We start from the raw sequence: 17,818 nt of genomic DNA, 5'->3' as shown, positions 1-17,818 counted from the left end.
TCTGAAAATTCACAATACTCCTGTTAAATTTGGAACTGATGGCAGCTATGTCATTGACATATCTCATTATAGGTCATCTGTCTGTCTATCTATCTATCTATCTATCTATCTATCTATCTATCTATCTAATATCTGTGTATATGGTATCTATACTATCTATCTATTTATCTAATACAAACAGAATGGAAGTTTAGCAAACAGACTGTCCATGTGGTCACCAGAACAATTGTCTGGGCACATATCCAAAAGAAGAAGGCCACAGCATCGCAGTGGTAAATAGAAAATCCCAAGCCACTTTATTCAAGAAAGTACTTCTTATCAGCACAGTAGGCAGGGAAACACACACACACAGTGAGCCCTGACTGAACCCAACCTGCTTTCCCTGTGGTCAGGGGTGCTTGTAACGCAAGGTGCGCTAGTCAGGGGTGCATGTAACGCAGGGTGCGCTGGTCAGTAACTCAGGGGGCGCTGGTCAGGGGTGCATGTAACGCAGGTGGCACTGGTCAGGGGTGCATGTAACGCAGGGGGCGCTGGTTAGGGGTGCATCGCAGATAGAAAAGGTACTTACAGTTCTGATGTGCTCTGTCCTTGTGTCTTCTTCCTCTAGGCGTGGTGGCAGGGGGAGGGGCGCGCAACAATGTTTTCTGATGTTAAATCCCCAAGCCGCATTCTTTTCTGCCTCTGCAGGCTCTGCTGACAGGCAGCCAATGGCAGTGCTGCCCTCTCCCTCACAGCCAATAGCAGCTGGGGTGGGCGGGAGAAGATTCACTTGGCTGCCGACTGCCGAGGAGCCCATAGTGAAGCGGGTGGGCAGCATGGGCAGTACTTTCAGTTTGGGAAAGCTGACAGATCCAGTGCCGTCTTTAATATTGATTGGACCCTGGGCAAGAATTTACTAATAGATAGATAGATAGATAGATATTAGATAGATAGATAATAGAAAGATATTAGATAGATAATAGATATATCCCGCCTTCCCACACCCTAGCATGCAATCACACCCTCCACCACAACACACAGACACAAAAAATTATTCACACAGGTCAGGATAGGAACCTCTTACCTCCCGACGAAGCTTAGGCGAAACGCACGTCGAGGTTCGTATCCTGACCTGTGCTGCTTTCTTCACCCCCCATCATGTCTTGCGGTATACAGTGATTATCTATCACTATCTGGCTCAGTTCACCCTTTAACTATAGGGTCTTGCACTATTATTTCTTGAGGGATTAATCCTCTCTCTTGTTCCTACACTTAGCCGCTGCTGAATCTCTGTCTTTGGCTATTGTCTCTATCTGAGTGATAGGTTTCACTTTAGAGTTTTGTTCCCTTTGGGACTGTTATTTATTAAGATGATAATTTTATGTCATATTTTCATTGATATCATTTTTTGTTACTGGATAATTTATGCATGTATAATCTGTGTGCCTGACATGTTTTACAACTCTTGGTGGGTGGCAGCGGCATAGGCCAGTGGATTATGGCATGTGACTTTCTGCTGGCTCTTTCTCCGCTTTTTCTATTTTTATGTACATCATGATATGTTATGTATTTATTATAATAAAATGAATTATATTACTTTGGGCCTTCAATGATTATTGGCACACAGTGCCCTAAAATAACTACGCCCAGCAAATAGTGCTCCTGACACTAATAGTGTAAACATAACGTCCCCCAAAAATAATTGTGGTAAGCTGATACTGTGCCAAGGTGCCCCCACAGTAATAGTCCCACCAATAGGAATAATTCTCTGCTAGAGCACAAATGGTAGTAATAGTGCTTCTAGAGTGCCCCCAACATGTCCCCACTGTGCCCCAGAAGTAATATTGCTCCTATAGTGCCCATACTAGTAATCATGTTCCCCATAGGCCCCAGTAGTAATAAAGCCCATCATAATGCCCCCCAGTATTAATAATTCTCCTTATAATGTGCCAGTGCAAAAAATACTCAATTGTAATGCCCCCAGTGGAGCTAATGTCCCCATAGTGCCCCCATAATGTGCCAGTATAAAATAACACTATATAGTGCCCCCAATAAATGCCCCCATAGTGCTCCTATTCCCCTTCTTCCTAGTGCTCCCTATAATGTACCAGTATAAAATGCCCCATATATAGTGCCCCAGTAGATGCCCTCAGTGTCCACCATAATTTGCAATAATAAAATACCCCTTCTTAGTGCCCCCCACTAATACCCCTTAGTACTCCTCTCTACCCTTCTTGATAGTACCCACCATAATGTGCCCAGGTATAAAATGTCCCTATACAGAGCCCCCCATAAAAAATACCCCTTCTTTTGGACCAGTAGAAGCCCCCATAGTGTTGCTCTCCCCCTTTTCCTTATATAAAATACCCCTTCTTTGTGGCCTCAGTAGATGCCCCCATAGTGCCCCCAATAATATGCCAGTAAGAAGTGACACCAATAATGTACCAGTAAGAAGTGCCCCCGTAGATGCCCCCATAGCGCCTCCTAATAACGTGCCAGTAAGATGTGCCCCCATAGATGCCCCCCAATTATGTGCCAATAACAAATGCCCCATAGATGCCCCCCAATCTATCTATCTACTGATCTATCTATCTATCTATCTATCTATCTCATATATGTCTGTCTTTCTGTAGAATTCACATTTGGATGCAGTGTCTCACCTTTTCCTCAGCTATTGCTATTATTGGGGTCATTATTTTCCCTATGACACTGATGCTAGAAGTGTATGTTCCATAAAGTAAGAAATATCTTTTTAATCAATTGTCACATTCTTGATTTGCCATGTATATCTGAGCTCATGAACCTCTTCCATCTTTTATTTTACACTTGGGCATAAAGTGCATTTATTTATTCAGTGTAAACGCCACACTTTTAAAACTAAATGTCACATCACTGTTCCAGAAACCATGAATCCTCTCAGAGATAATTACTTTGCTGCCATAATAAAGGTAAAAAATGTATTTAAATCATCGAAATGTCACTATATTTAAAATAAAAGCATTATTGTGCTGTCTGCTGTACAGCATCACATTTAGCTTTTACAATGATTTCACTTTTAATTGACCTATATCAGTAATATTGGTCATTCAATTTGCTTACCTAGCTTAAAGGGAACCTGTCACCGGGATTTTGGGTATAGAGTTGAGGACATGGGTTGCTAGATGGCCGCTAGCACATCCGCAATACCCAGTCCCTATAGCTCTGTGTGCTTTTATTGTGTAAAAAAAAATGATCGGGGAGCAAGGAGGAGATTCTGAGGATGCGGGGCGGTGCTGCGCTCCTTCGCGCTGGACTGATCTCAGGGACAGGACTCATCTCAGGTTAATTTGCATATGTATCAAATCATTTTTTTAACATAATAAAAGCACACAGAGCTATGGGGACTGGATATTGCGGATGTGCTAGCGGCCATCTAGAAGCCCATGTCCCCAGCTCTATACACAAAATCCTGGTGACAGGTTCCCTTTAAAGAAAATTCTTCCCACTGCCCGTAGCTCACATATCACTATGTTCTTCTACCCCCCCCCCCCATGAACTCTATAGCTGTCATTTTAGCAGAGAAAAGTCCATCTTCTGTCCACCATCTTGACTATAGAAATCACTACCTGCAGGTAGTATCTCTGGTAACTATGGAGCACATTTATTAAGACTTAATAAACCCCTAAGCTGGTGGTGGATCCGCTGAAGTTATGAAGAGGCTATAACTTTGGTGGATCCTCTGCTAGTTCTAAATGCAAGACAGCTTCCTACCAGCCCGTCCCCTTCCCCGCCCACAATTTTAGACCTGGCGTGAGCTGGGAAAAGTCACAGATGGCGGCACAACTAACTGCCGTGCTGCCATCTGTGCCTGAGAAACGCCTAATTTGTATTTCAGTATAATAAATGACCTTCTGTATGTTTCATGTACATGATGCTTTTCTCATGCTTCACATGTGTGGCCAGATTACATCTCTCAAACTATAGTTCTGTGGATCATTGCAAATTGCATTGCTGTCCAGGAATACATAATCTGCTAGAAACATCCACATTTTCTCAAGCCACATATACTTCTAGATCTATTTCAATTGACGGTCCTTTGAAAAAACCGTGTGCTGTGTAATGATACAGGAGGGCACATACTATAATAAAATGTCTACTCAGCAGAGAGGACAAATAACTGAAAAATGATGTTCCTTTTGGTTTAAGAGATTTTTTGGACTACAGTATTGATGGCGTATCCTATCCAAATATACTGTACCTGATAATCAACAACGAAAAAGTGGAGCCTTCAGAAAAGTTGATCAACGAGGTGCCTGGAGTTGTACTTCCACTGATCTAATATTGATGGCCTATCCTAAAGAAAGACCATCAAAATGATAGTCTTGCAAAACCTCTTTAATAGTTCCTACTGCACAGTTATGAGTCTTCTGTATTCATGAGGAGACTGCTACCCCCTTCTTCTTCCTGCCCCTATTACTGATGGTTGACATTGCTATGTGTTCATGAATGCTGATAACTATGCTATTAGCTGCTCTTAACCATTTTTTTGCTCTGATTGGTACAATAGTCCAGCAGGCCTATCATGATATTTATTGTCCTAAGGGTCCATTCACACGTCCATTTTTTCTTTCCTGATCTGTTCCGTTTTTTGCGGAACAGATCAGGACCAGATCTGGACCCATTCATTTTCAATGGGTCCTGGAAAAAAATCGGACAGCACAATGTGTGCTGTCCGTTTCCGTTGTTCCGTTCCGCATGTCCGTTTAAATATAAAACATGTCCTATTCTTGTCCGCAAAATTTGGATCCTGGTACAATACAAAGTCAATGGATCCGCAAAAAACGGAAGACATTCGGATGTCATTCCGTATGTCATCCGTTTTATGCGGAATCCGTTCCTGGAAACACATAACCCAATTTTTATTTTATTTTTTTTTTCAAATTTTTTTCAAAGAAATCCAAACAACTTTATTTGATTATTGAACTTTATACATGTTTCCGTTTTTTGCGGATCCGCAAAAAACGGATGACATATGGAAACATTTTCAGGAACAACGGATCCGCAAAAAACGGACCGAAAATCGGGATATAGGAAAATACTGACGTGTGAATGTAGCCTTAAAGTAATTATCCCATGATTAATGTCAAACAAATGAAAATGTAAACATTATATAGTACATGACAATCTCATTCCAACAAAGCTAGAACCAGCCCTGTACCTCACATGGATCCAGAGATCTCCCCGTTAATTGCTCTGCTAGATTTATATCAAGCTGAAAGCTCAAGGGGAGTGTCTTTCCTGCTGCAGCTAAGGGGGCGTGTCCATGCTCTCCCTATCACAGCTCAGGAGCCAGTTGAAGGACGAAACTGAGCATGTGCGGCCATCTCAGTGAGCAGGTCAAAGAAATAATAAATCAATAGCAGGTGGCGCTATACATTTTATTGAATAACTCAGTGGTTATGCAAAAATTTTAAATGTATGCAATTACAAAAATATTCATATCCAGGTGCTGGTTTAAAAACTGTAGAATATATTTAAATAATGGATTCCACTGTTGCTCTGTAATATCTCTAAAAAGTTTTTTTTTTTAAACTATGTCTAAAAACTAACTTTGTTCACTTATATGGAGGTTGGAGGCTTGCTCCAGTGCATGATGTGTTATGGGACTATTTCCCAGCACAGGAGCACCACATGACAGTGATAGGTCTGTGTCTTGAGTCCATGCACCTCCATATGGGTCCATGGATATAACACCACTGCGTACATAAGATTTCTTACCCACAAGTATTTACATGAACACAGTATATGGGAATATTTTACTCTAATTAAGATAATAATGTCTTGCGGAAGCTACTTAACTTCATACTATGAGCAGACTATGTAGAAACGTATCCAGTCTACCTCAGTGAGTAATTGCATCCTATAATGTGACCTCTTAGTCATTAAGCAATAGTCTGACAACTAATATAGTATTTTAGTCATTGAGGTCAAAAACTAAAATGCTTCCTGTCTGGTTATTAAGAATTATGTCAAAACAGTGACACTATGTAATGAAATATCCAGATTAGGTCTATGTCATTCGGGATTCCAGGCAATGGCTGTGTTATACATAATTTAAGATTTCTGGTCTTTGACTCACTCATTTTCATATTAAGCACTGTTAGAAAAATAGCTAACATACGTAGCGGTAGATTAACTCCCAACTTGCTTCTATTTGAAACTATGTGTAGATATTTTCGGTTAATTTGACATATATTTTCATATACTTTGCATTTTAGGATATACCACCACCTGGCTCCTATAATGTTTCGGAATCCTATGAGAAGCTTCATGGCAAACCTAGATACAGGCCACCAAGGACATTGCAAGCTAAAAGAAAGCAAGGTTCTTTCCTCAGCGTGGTTCCAAGAGATTTTACTGTGCAGAATGTTTTTCTGGTGCCAGGTAAGTCACATTTCTGCAAAGTTCCCATGTAGCAGCACATACCTAGGATACTGCTAAGTTCTAGTTTAACTGTTCATAAAATGGAAGATTTTGTACATGGAGAACATTTATTCTTTATGTAAGAAAAACTGAGGAAAAAGCTGTCTGGACATTTAATGCGCATGTCTACATATTTTTCTTCGAAGAAAAACCTTGTAAACTTGACTTTCTAGCAGTAGCCAAAATTTCCTAGGCCACAAGTTCCACAAAATGTTGCAAATGGACATCATAATAAGTGGTTTATGGCAAAGTACAATACTCCCTTTTATTTTCCGGAGAGCACAACTGCTGTAAAGAGGAGATCTATCTCTGGAGGATTTCTCAAGACCACAACCATACATCAATTCATTTAAATGAGTATAGGTGCCCACCTCTTCCTCATTGATAACATTTGATCACTAAGAATCCCACCAGTTAATTATAGGGTAGCTGCTTGAGCGAAAAGGGATTGTCCTGATGATGTGGCCATGTTGTCGTAATACAAAATATTCTCATGAAATGATTCAGTGAAACGAGATCTCTTATGTTCTATGTTTTCCATTGAACTGATGAGAGACTATAAATGGTATTTCTGGTTTTCCTCTTTAGAATAGGACATCAATATGATATCAGTGGGTTCTAAATCCTGGCACTCGCCAGTTGGCTGACTATAGTTCCCCTTTATTATTTATCAGGCACAGCTTTGTACATTTGGCAGTAGTAGTGCCTGCTATTACAGCTGTACTACAGCTTTTCCCCATTCAAGTGCTGGGAGCCAAAACCATGCAGATTTATGGCCCCCCAAAAACCCTTTAAAAATGCATTGTGACAACTAGACATATGAAGAAGAGCATGCATGATATGTTGCAGTGTCTACATACCTATTGGAGTTATGGCAGCCATTTTGATATCTTCAGAATAGTAGTGTTGTTCCTTTAGCCTACTTTGAAATTAAAGCCTACGACTTGTCATTAGAAGGGATACTCAGTTTAATACTCATGTCTGATTAGTGCAAACCTCAATAAAGTAATAGTTACCTTATAATAGACCTTTGTTTGAGGTCAACTAAAGAGGAAATTATAACATGATCGAAATTAGGAAATGTCAAGTGGATCGTTGATCAGATAAGCTGTTCTGACAGAAGACAGCATACTCTAGGGACAGGTGAGGACACTGTATTTCAGGATCAAAGAATAGAGTAGATTCATAGTTATAGGTCAACTATGTTCATGAGGGGAAAGTTAGCCCTTAAATTCCCACCAAATACATAGCAGCCCATTGACACAGCTGATAGTCGTGATGGGTCTCATGGTCTTACCTTCTCACTGTTCTCCTTCGTTTGACATGTGCTGGCGGCCATCTTGGTTTCTGGGTTTCTTGTAGCCTCCCACCCTGCGGCTCCTCCTTCCCACTGGGAGGAGCTGGATGCCTAGCTCATATATATAGAAGGTCTGTGGCTTCAGTTCCTTGCTTGGTCCTCCTGTGTTCACATGCTTCTAAGACTGCTGCTGCTTCTGGTTCCTGATCCTGGCCTCGTCTGACTACCCCGTTGGTTCCTGATCCTGGCTTCGTCTGACTACCCCGTTGGTTCCTGATCCTGGCTTCGTCTGACTACCCCGTTGGTTCCTGATCCTGGCTTCGTCTGACTACCCCGTTGGTTCCTGATCCTGGCTTCGTCTGACCACCCTCCTGGTTCCTGACCTCTGTCTACGCAAGACCCTGCTTCGGTTTAGCCATCCGTTTGGACTTTTGCTACGGCTTGATTTCCAATAAAGCCTTCTTATTTCCACTCATCTCTGTTGTACGTCTGGTTCATGGTTCCATGACATTAGGACCAAGCCATGAATTCTGACGGTACAGGGCCATCCTCGCTACCTACGCTGGTTGCCAGACTTGATCAGCAGGATCACCTGTTGGGTCGGTTCGCTGTGGCGTTGCAAACCCTGCTTGAACGCACGGCTCATTTCGCTTCCGTTACCGATGGGTCGGTTGTCGCTCCTGGGCCCGCTCCTACTGCCGCTCCGGTTGTTGCGCCAGAGTCTACCCCGACACCTGTTGCTGCGCCTGCGGTGTCTCGGGGTATGACCGGTTCTGCCCCCCTTCCACAGCGCTTTGGGGGAGAGCCAACTCAGTGCCGAGGTTTCCTTAACCAGGTGGGCATTTATTTCGAGTTGCTGCCACATGCCTTTCCTACTGAGAGATCAAAGGTGGGCTTCTTGATCTCGCTGCTCTCGGACAAGGCCTTGGCCTGGGCCAGCCCTTTATGGGAGAACAACAATCCGGTGGTTGCCGAGTTTTCCGGTTTTGTTGCTTCTCTTCGGAAGGTATTCGATGTGCCGGCTCGTGCTGCCTCTGCTGCGAAGCTCCTTATGTCCATCAGACAGGGTTCACGATCCGTAGCTGAATACGCCATTGAGTTTCGTACCCTGGCAGCAGAGGTGGGCTGGAATAATGAGGCTCTGGTCGCTGCTTTCTCTCATGGTCTCTCGGATGCCTTGAAGGATGAGGTTGCAGCTAAGGACCTACCAGTGGAGCTCGAGTCTCTTATTTCTTTCCTGATTTTGATTGACACCAGACTCAGGGAGAGACCTTCCTTTAAGGAGAGCCTGCGGAGGTCTCCTAACAGATTGGCGCCTACGTTTGCTGTCCCACCCGTGCCTCCCTCTCCTCCCACGCCTCCTGGGGATGACTTGTCTGGGGGTGAACCCATGCAGCGGGGGTTTGCTCGCCTGTCTGAGGGGGAGAGGGTACTCCGGAGACGCGAGGGCCGATGCATGTACTGTGGTCTCGGTGGGCATTTTCGGTTGGCATGTCCGAACCGTCCGGGAGAACGCTCGCACCTGAGGTCCTGTCGGGGGCAGATCTTGGGTGGAGTCTCCTCGTCCCCGGTTTCCCGTGTTGACAAACCACTGATCACGGTTGTCCTCTCCTGGGTCGGGGGCTCGGTGACGACCCAGGCGTTGGTGGACTCTGGTGCTGGTGGTTTGTTCATTGATAGAGTGTTCGTTGCCGCCAATTCCATTCCTCTGCAGCCTCGAGGTTCCCCACTGGCTCTTGAGGCGATAGACGGCAGACCCCTTCTGCCGCCACACGTGACTCATGAGACCCTTCCAGTGGGGATAGCCATTGGTGCCGTTCACAGAGAGTCGGTCTGTCTCCAGGTTATTTCGTCTCCACACTACTCGGTGGTCTTGGGGTACCCCTGGCTCCAGAAGCATAATCCGACTTTCGATTGGAGATCGGTCGAGATCCTCTCGTGGTCACCGCAGTGTGGGGCTAGTTGCATCCATGGGCCTGTCAAGTTGCTGTGTACTTCCTCGGACTCTCTGTTGCCTCCTGAATACGAAGAGTACCGGGATGTATTCGATAAGGTGCGCGAGGTTGCCCTACCCCCGCACCGCCCATACGATTGTGCAATAGAGTTACAATCCGGTGCCGTTCCTCCTCGTGGCAAAGTCTATCCACTGTCGGTAGCGGAGAATGAGGCCATGGAGGAGTACGTGAGGGAGGCGCTTTCACGCGGACACATTCGCAAATCCTCGTCCCCGGCAGGGGCTGGATTTTTCTTTGTGAAAAAGAAGGGCGGCGAGTTGAGGCCTTGCATCGATTACAGGGGTCTCAATCGCATCACGATCAAGAACGCTTACCCGATACCCTTGATTTCCGAGCTGTTCGATCGCCTCAAAGGGGCCACGGTCTTTACCAAACTCGACCTGAGGGCGGCATATAACCTGGTAAGGATCAAGGCGGGCGATGAGTGGAAGACCGCGTTTAACACCAGGACCGGTCATTATGAATCCTTGGTTATGCCCTTTGGGTTGTGCAATGCGCCCGCAGTCTTCCAGGAATTCATCAACGATGTTTTCCGTGACCTGTTGCAGCAGTGTGTGGTGGTCTATTTGGATGACATCTTGGTATATTCTGCATCCATGGAGGCCCACATTCTGGATGTCAGACGAGTGTTGCAAAGCTTACGAGAGAACAAGCTGTTCGGTAAGCTTGAGAAATGCGAATTTCACCGATCCCAGGTAACCTTCTTAGGTTACATCATTTCCGCTGAGGGGTTCTCCATGGATCCTGAGAAGGTTTCGGCTGTCTTACAGTGGCCCCAGCCCAGTGGGCTTCGTGCCCTGCAGCGCTTTTTGGGCTTCGCCAATTATTATCGGAAGTTCATCAGGGACTTTTCCATGCTAGCCAAGCCTCTCACGGATCTGACCAGGAAGGGCAGTAATCCTCAGGTCTGGCCGCTCGAGGCCATCCGAGCTTTTGAGGCTCTAAAGTCCGCCTTTGTGTCGGCTCCGATTCTGTCGCATCCCAACCCTGGGTTGCCTTTTGTCCTCGAGGTGGACGCGTCTGAGACGGGAGTAGGCGCCCTCCTGTCTCAGCGTAGAACACCAGAGGGTCCTCTGCTTCCTTGTGGGTTTTACTCCCGGAAACTGTCTTCCGCGGAGTGCAACTATCAGATTGGTGACAGGGAGTTATTGGCCATCGTGCAGGCCCTTAAAGAATGGAGGCACTTGCTCGAGGGCTCGGTGGTTCCGGTTCTCATCCTGACGGACCACAAGAATCTGACCTACCTCTCTGAGGCCAAGAGATTGACAACACGTCAGGCCAGATGGGCTCTGTTCTTGTCACGTTTTAATTACGTGGTCTCCTACCTACCCGGCTCCAAGAACATCAGAGCGGATGACTTATCACGGCAGTACTCCGAGCTGTCCGGGGAGGAGTCGATTCCGACTACGGTCATACCCCCGAATCAGATCCTGGCCGCTATTCGCACCAGCCTGACCTCTCCTCTGGGTGAGCAGATTTTGGCGGCTCAATCTGGTGCTCCCTCTGGGAGACCCAACGGCAGATGTTTTGTGCCTGAGGAGTTGCGCACTCGGTTGTTGCGAACCTACCATAACTCCAAGGCCGCGGGGCACCCTGGAAAGAATCAGCTGTCCTGGGCGGTTTCACGTCTGTTCTGGTGGCCTTCTCTACGTTCCGACATCGCCGCATATGTAGCGGCATGCTCCGTTTGTGCCCAGAGTAAGTCCCCTCGGCACCTTCCGTTGGGCCTTTTGCAACCCATAGCCACCGGGGAGCGTCCATGGTCACACCTGGGGATGGATTTCATTGTGGACCTCCCTGCATCCCGAGGCCATACGGTCATTCTCATGATTGTGGATCGGTTTTCCAAAATGTGCCACTGTGTTCCTCTCAAGAAGTTACCCTCTGCACAAGAGTTGGCCTCGATTTTTGCCAGGGAGGTCTTCCGGTTGCACGGTTTGCCCAAGGAGATTGTGTCGGATCGGGGGAGTCAGTTTGTGTCCAGGTTCTGGCGCGCCTTTTGCTCCCAGTTGGGGATTCATCTCTCTTTCTCCTCGGCCTACCACCCTCAGTCCAATGGGGCCGCAGAACGATCCAATCAGGCCTTGGAGCAATTCCTTCGTTGCTATGTCTCCGATCACCAAGACAATTGGGTTGACCTCCTGCCTTGGGCTGAGTTTGCCAGGAACACGGCGGTGAACTCTTCCTCTGGGACGTCTCCCTTCATGGCCAATTATGGGTTCCAACCTGCCGTGTTACCGGAGGTATTCTCTCCCCAGGATACTCCGGCTGTGGAGGATCACCTTTCCGTCCTACGTACTTCTTGGGTACAGATCCAGAGGTCCCTTGAGGTCTCTGCGCAACGCCAGAGACTCCAGGCTAATCGCAGACGAGCGCCCGCTCCTTCCTACCAGGTCGGAGACCGTGTATGGTTGTCCACCCGCAACCTCAACCTTCGAGTGCCCACTCCCAAGCTGGCGCCTCGCTTTGTTGGTCCCTTCCGAGTGCTTCACAGGGTAAACCCGGTAGCCTATGCCCTTGCGCTTCCTCCTGGCATGCGGATCTCCAACGTGTTTCATGTCTCCCTGTTGAAGCCATTGGTGTGTAATCGTTTCACTTCCTCGGTTCCTCGGCCCCGTCCGGTCCAAGTGGGCAATCGTGAGGAATATGAGGTGAGCAATATCCTGGACTCACGCCTGGTCCGCGGTCGGTTGCAGTTTTTGGTCCATTGGCGTGGTTATGGTCCAGAGGAGCGTTCCTGGGTTCCCTCCGCAGATGTCCATGCTCCTGCGTTGCTCCGAGCCTTCCACGCACGCTTCCCTCTGAAACCGTTCCTTACTCCGTGGAGGAGGGGCCCTTGAGGGGGAGGTACTGTCATGGTCTTACCTTCTCACTGTTCTCCTTCGTTTGACATGTGCTGGCGACCATCTTGGTTTCTGGGTTTCTTGTAGCCTCCCACCCTGCGGCTCCTCCTTCCCACTGGGAGGAGCTGGATGCCTAGCTCATATATATAGAAGGTCTGTGGCTTCAGTTCCTTGCTTGGTCCTCCTGTGTTCACATGATTCTAAGACTGCTGCTGCTTCTGGTTCCTGATCCTGGCCTCGTCTGACTACCCCGTTGGTTCCTGATCCTGGCTTCGTCTGACTACCCCGTTGGTTCCTGATCCTGGCTTCGTCTGACTACCCCGTTGGTTCCTGATCCTGGCTTCGTCTGACTACCCCGTTGGTTCCTGATCCTGGCTTCGTCTGACCACCCTCCTGGTTCCTGACCTCTGTCTACGCAAGACCCTGCTTCGGTTTAGCCATCCGTTTGGACTTTTGCTACGGCTTGATTTCCAATAAAGCCTTCTTATTTCCACTCATCTCTGTTGTACGTCTGGTTCATGGTTCCATGACAATGGGGCAGGGAGAGTGCTCCCTTAATGAGTACAGTGGACGTATATAAATATGCAATTAAAGTCGATGGATACCTTTGACATGAGAAAAATTATTTTTACATATGTTAGTGGTTACCTTTGCTAAAAAGGTTTCATTGTGGAAGTCTCAGACTTTCTCCTGGGAGTGTGTCCCTTCTCATAATGCATGCTGGATCTGTGTGTTCAGGATGCTGCTGCCCTCACCCTGCAAACTGCCTTGTGTATTCTCTTCCTTATCTACGACCTGCCCTTGGATTTTTTTTATCTTTCTCTCCACACGCTGATCTGCTATATACAACCCCTCCCCCTCCCTGCTGCTATCTCTACCACTTGGGGAAGGGAGAGCAGAGGGAGTAGTCATCCAAAGAAAATAATAATTATTCCATACCTTTCAATGGAACGTTACCTTTCACTGAAGACACAGGTCACACAGGATGAAGGGTGCTGAATATGAATGCTGTGCTAGTAAATGTCATATGCCCTAAAAGACATGGCATTGATTGTTATAGTTATTCTAATAATTAATAATGTATAATTGATCTGAGAGGTTGAACTTGATGGACATGTGTCTTAAAAATGGTTACTTCAAGGATGAAGAACCTTCCTTATGTCATTCCCATTGTTTTGGGCCTGTATTGGTTGTTTCACTGAAGACATCAATGTCATAGAATTTGTCAAATGCAACCACTAAACTCAATGGCTTTGTGAAAATAATCTCTTCTCTTGAATTCTTTGTAACAGCGTCAAGGCTTTTAACAAACAGCACCACTGCAGGGAACATTTCAAAGTGCATTTCCTGGGAAACCTTCTTTTCAAGTAGTGTCCTTTTCTATGTTCCAAGTCCTGTTCATATCATCTGCAGCAGAATGGTGTTCAAACACGCATCAGTGGAATGAAATAAAAACAACAGGTAGCTTATTTCATGAATGTTAGTCAGATGGATAGAATTCAGGCATACAAAACCGAGACCTTAGCAAATGAATAAATGGTACCATACTCTCATTTTAAATGAAGATTCTAATTACATATATAATGGTCATTTTTTGGAAAACAGTATTGAATTCTTCAGGATACCATACACAAATACAGATCTGCCTGATTTTCCCTTTGTTACAAATGCAATATGTAAAAAAGATCCGCCGGTGGGCTCAAAAATGAACAATGGAAGAATAAAACACAAAAAATCCCACAATGTAGGTGCTGTGACGTGATGGAAAAACGCTCACTATGGGGAAATGTGTCGCCAACTGAACTCTGTACTTATGGGGACTGTAGCTGGTAACATGTCAGGACAGCCATGTCTACAGAACCTATATACAGGCACTCAATGTGCCGCCATATGGTGTCTCCATTAACCAGAGTTCATTGGTTTCTAAATCTAATATGTCATCTTCAATACAGTACAACATCTTAAAATATTGATAGATGGTCAGGACTAGAGATGAGCGAATCTGCGAATTTCCTCGCACTTCGTGGTAACAAATCGCAATTTTTCCTACAATGGCGGCTACATGTGTGCGGACATGGGGCAAGGAACTCTGGCTGACCCATAATGCCATGCATGCAGCCGATCAGCAGCCAGCCAGCCCTGTGATGTCACAGCCCTATAAATACGGCGGCTATATTAGAGTCAGACATTTTCAAGCATTCTGAGCGCAGGGAGAGACGTGAGACGGCGCTAGGGACAGCAATTAGAAAAACCTGATTTTGAAAAAGCGTACAGAAAGAAAAAAAATATACACATTTCACTGGTGCACTTATTTGTGGCAAAAGCGTTCAGTGGCCTATTTCATTATAGAAAGAAAAAAATATGCGCCCTTCACTGGTGCACTTATTTGTGGCAAAAGGGTTTACTGGCCTATTTCAGTACAGAAAGAAAATTATATACGCACTTCACTGGTGCATTTATTTCTGCTAAAAGCGTTTACTGGCCTATTTCAACACAAAAAGAAAAATATATTCTCAGTTCACGTTGCGGTTATATGTGTTGAAAGCATGGCTGGGAGTCAGCAGGGTCGCAGCAGTGGGAGGTCGGGAGCCAAACGTTCCTGGGATAGAGCACCTGCTTCGCAGCAGCCTACTTGCCTGGGAAGTAGTGGTGCAGGGGCTCATGGAAGTAGCGGCGGTAGCAGTCAGTCAGTGCGGCGGTTATATGTGTTATTTTGTATTTCAGTGCAGTCAGTGCGGTGGTTGTGTTGAAAGCGTTTAGTGGCCTATTTCAGTACAAAAAGAAAAATATATTCTCAGTTCACATCGGCGGCGGTTATATGTCTTGAAAGTGTTTAGTGGCCTATTTCAGTACAAAAAGACAAATACATTCTCAGTTCATGACGGCGGTGGTTATATGTGGTAAAATATTTATTGTATTGTCGAAAAACAAAATTTATTCAGCGTTCAGAGCTTCGGTTATATGTGCTAAAATCTCCACGATGTCTCCATGATAAATCTGCAGCATGGGGGCCCTGTGTGGCTTTTACACACTTTCAAAATAATCCTTCAGTGAGGTGAATAGCTGGCGGATGTCCGGGATGCTCCATGACCTTCCCAGGAGCTGCTTTCGGGAGCAGTGGTTCATTTCTGAGACATCCGTATTGTGCGGGGGGAATCCGAAGACCCTCTCCATCTCCGTGCTCCATTATATGTGGTAAAATCTTTATTGACGTATTTCGGTCAAAGTTATATGTGGTAAAACCTTTTGGGATGTACAAACCGGATTCCAAAAAAGTTGGGACACTAAACAAATTGTGAATAAAAACTGAAGGCAATGATGTGGAGATGGCAAATGTCAATATTTTATTTGTAATAGAACGTAGATGACAGATCAAACGTTTAATCCGAGTAAATGTATCATTTTAAAGGAAAAATATGTTGATTCAAATTTTCACGGTGTCAACAAATCCCCAAAAAGTTGGGACAAGTAGCAATAAGAGGCTGGAAAAAGTAAATTTGAGCATAACGAAGAGCTGGAAAACCAATTAACACTAATTGGGTCAATTGGCAACATGATTGGGTATAAAAAGAGCTTCTCAGAGTGGCAGTGTTTCTCAGAAGCCAAGATGGGTAGAGGATCACCAATTCCCACAATGTTGCGCAGAAAGATAGTGGAGCAATATCAGAAAGATGTTACCCAGCGAAAAATTGCAAAGACTTTGCATCTATCATCATCAACTGTGCATAACATCATCCAAAGATTCAGAGAATCTGGAACAATCTCTGTGCGTAAGGGTCAAGGCCATAAAACCTTACTGGATGCCCGTGATCTCCGGTCCCTTAAATGACACTGCACCACAAACAGGAATGCTACTGTAAAGGAAATCACAGAATGGGCTCAGGAATACTTCCAGAAACCATTGTCAGTGAACACAATCCACCATGCCATCCGGCATTGCCAGCTGAAACTCTACAGTGCAAAGAAGAAGCCATTTCTCAGCAAGATCCACAAGCTCAGGCGTTTTCACTGGGCCAGGGATCATTTAAAATGGAGTGTGGCAAAATGGAAGACTGTTCTGTGGTCAGACGAGTCACGATTCGAAGTTCTTTTTGGAAATCTGGGACGCCATGTCATCCAGACCAAAGAGGACAAGGACAACCCAAGTTGTTATCAACACTCAGTTGGTATGGGGTTGCATGAGTGCGTGTGGCATGGGCAGCTTCACTTTTAGGGGCCCATTCTGGAAATAGGTTCCAGGTCTCAGAGGTAGGACCTGCACCCATCTGACTTTAATGGCTTATCTTACTGTTATGTCATCACCGTCTGAGAAGATACAACTCCATTAAAGAAAATTTAGTTAAGATTTAAAGTTCTGAATGAGATAACCCCTTTATGATTTAAGTGGGTTGTACCATCCTAAAACATTATTTCAATATGTAATTCAACATGAAAAATTAGCTACTTTTGTAATTTATTTTCTGTTACTAAAATGTTCCAGCTTGGAGATATTCTCTCTTCATCATTATCATAGCATCTCCTGGTGCTTAAGCTGTAAAGTACTATTCATGTCCACCTACTGAGTTGGTCACACATGCTCAGTTCCATTCTTCAACTGCCACCACCTGTATGTTCTGTTAGAAGCTGTGACAGTTGCCGTGAAAGAGCTAAATTAGAAAGAACATGCCCTCTAAGAAAGCACACATCCCCTGAGCTGTGATATGGAGAGAGCGTCAGCTGAAAGGACATGCCCCCTGATATTGTGTAAGAAAGATATAAGAAAGATATTGATGGTAGTGGCATTTTAAGGGTATACCGTTACTGTTGATAATCTTGACTGTTTTAATATTAACCATCCTAAGGATACAGTTGTGGACTAGAATACAGGCTGTAACATAGGATTTATATATGATAGCTAATGCATTGCATTTATAAAGTAACTCATATTTATGCGTATTATATTTAGATATAAACTGTAATGATCCAAGGTGAGCAAAGAGTAGGAATAAAAGCGAACCTGTAAAGAGATTTATGATGGCAGTATGAAATCCTGACTGTCTCCTTCATCACAAATAGCTATCACTCTGAAACACTGCAGCATTACAGGGAACGGGCAGAAGAGTCATGGGAGGAAGCTCTGTGCCAGCTTCACACTCCCGGGACCTGCTTCATTGACAGGTCTCTGACCTGGGACCCGGTTTGGACGGCTTAATTCTCCTAGTTTTATTTACAGTAAAGTATAA

The 17,818-nt window shown here is 45.2% G+C and overlaps 1 protein-coding gene across 2 annotated transcripts in view; it reads left to right on the top strand.

Annotated features, from left to right (window-relative positions):
* Positions 1-17,818, top strand: part of STPG2 (sperm tail PG-rich repeat containing 2) — a 993,492-nt gene that overhangs the window by 361,743 nt on the left and 613,931 nt on the right. For both annotated transcript variants that reach the window (XM_044275675.1, XM_044275686.1), the window contains exon 12: positions 6,237-6,402. In XM_044275675.1, the coding sequence (XP_044131610.1) occupies positions 6,237-6,402 (166 nt within the window). The remainder of the gene's footprint in view (positions 1-6,236; positions 6,403-17,818) is intronic.

Source organism: Bufo gargarizans, chromosome 1 (genome assembly GCF_014858855.1).
Source record: "Bufo gargarizans isolate SCDJY-AF-19 chromosome 1, ASM1485885v1, whole genome shotgun sequence".
Lineage (NCBI taxonomy): Eukaryota > Metazoa > Chordata > Amphibia > Anura > Bufonidae > Bufo > Bufo gargarizans.
This window is presented reverse-complemented; position numbering and strand designations above follow the sequence as displayed.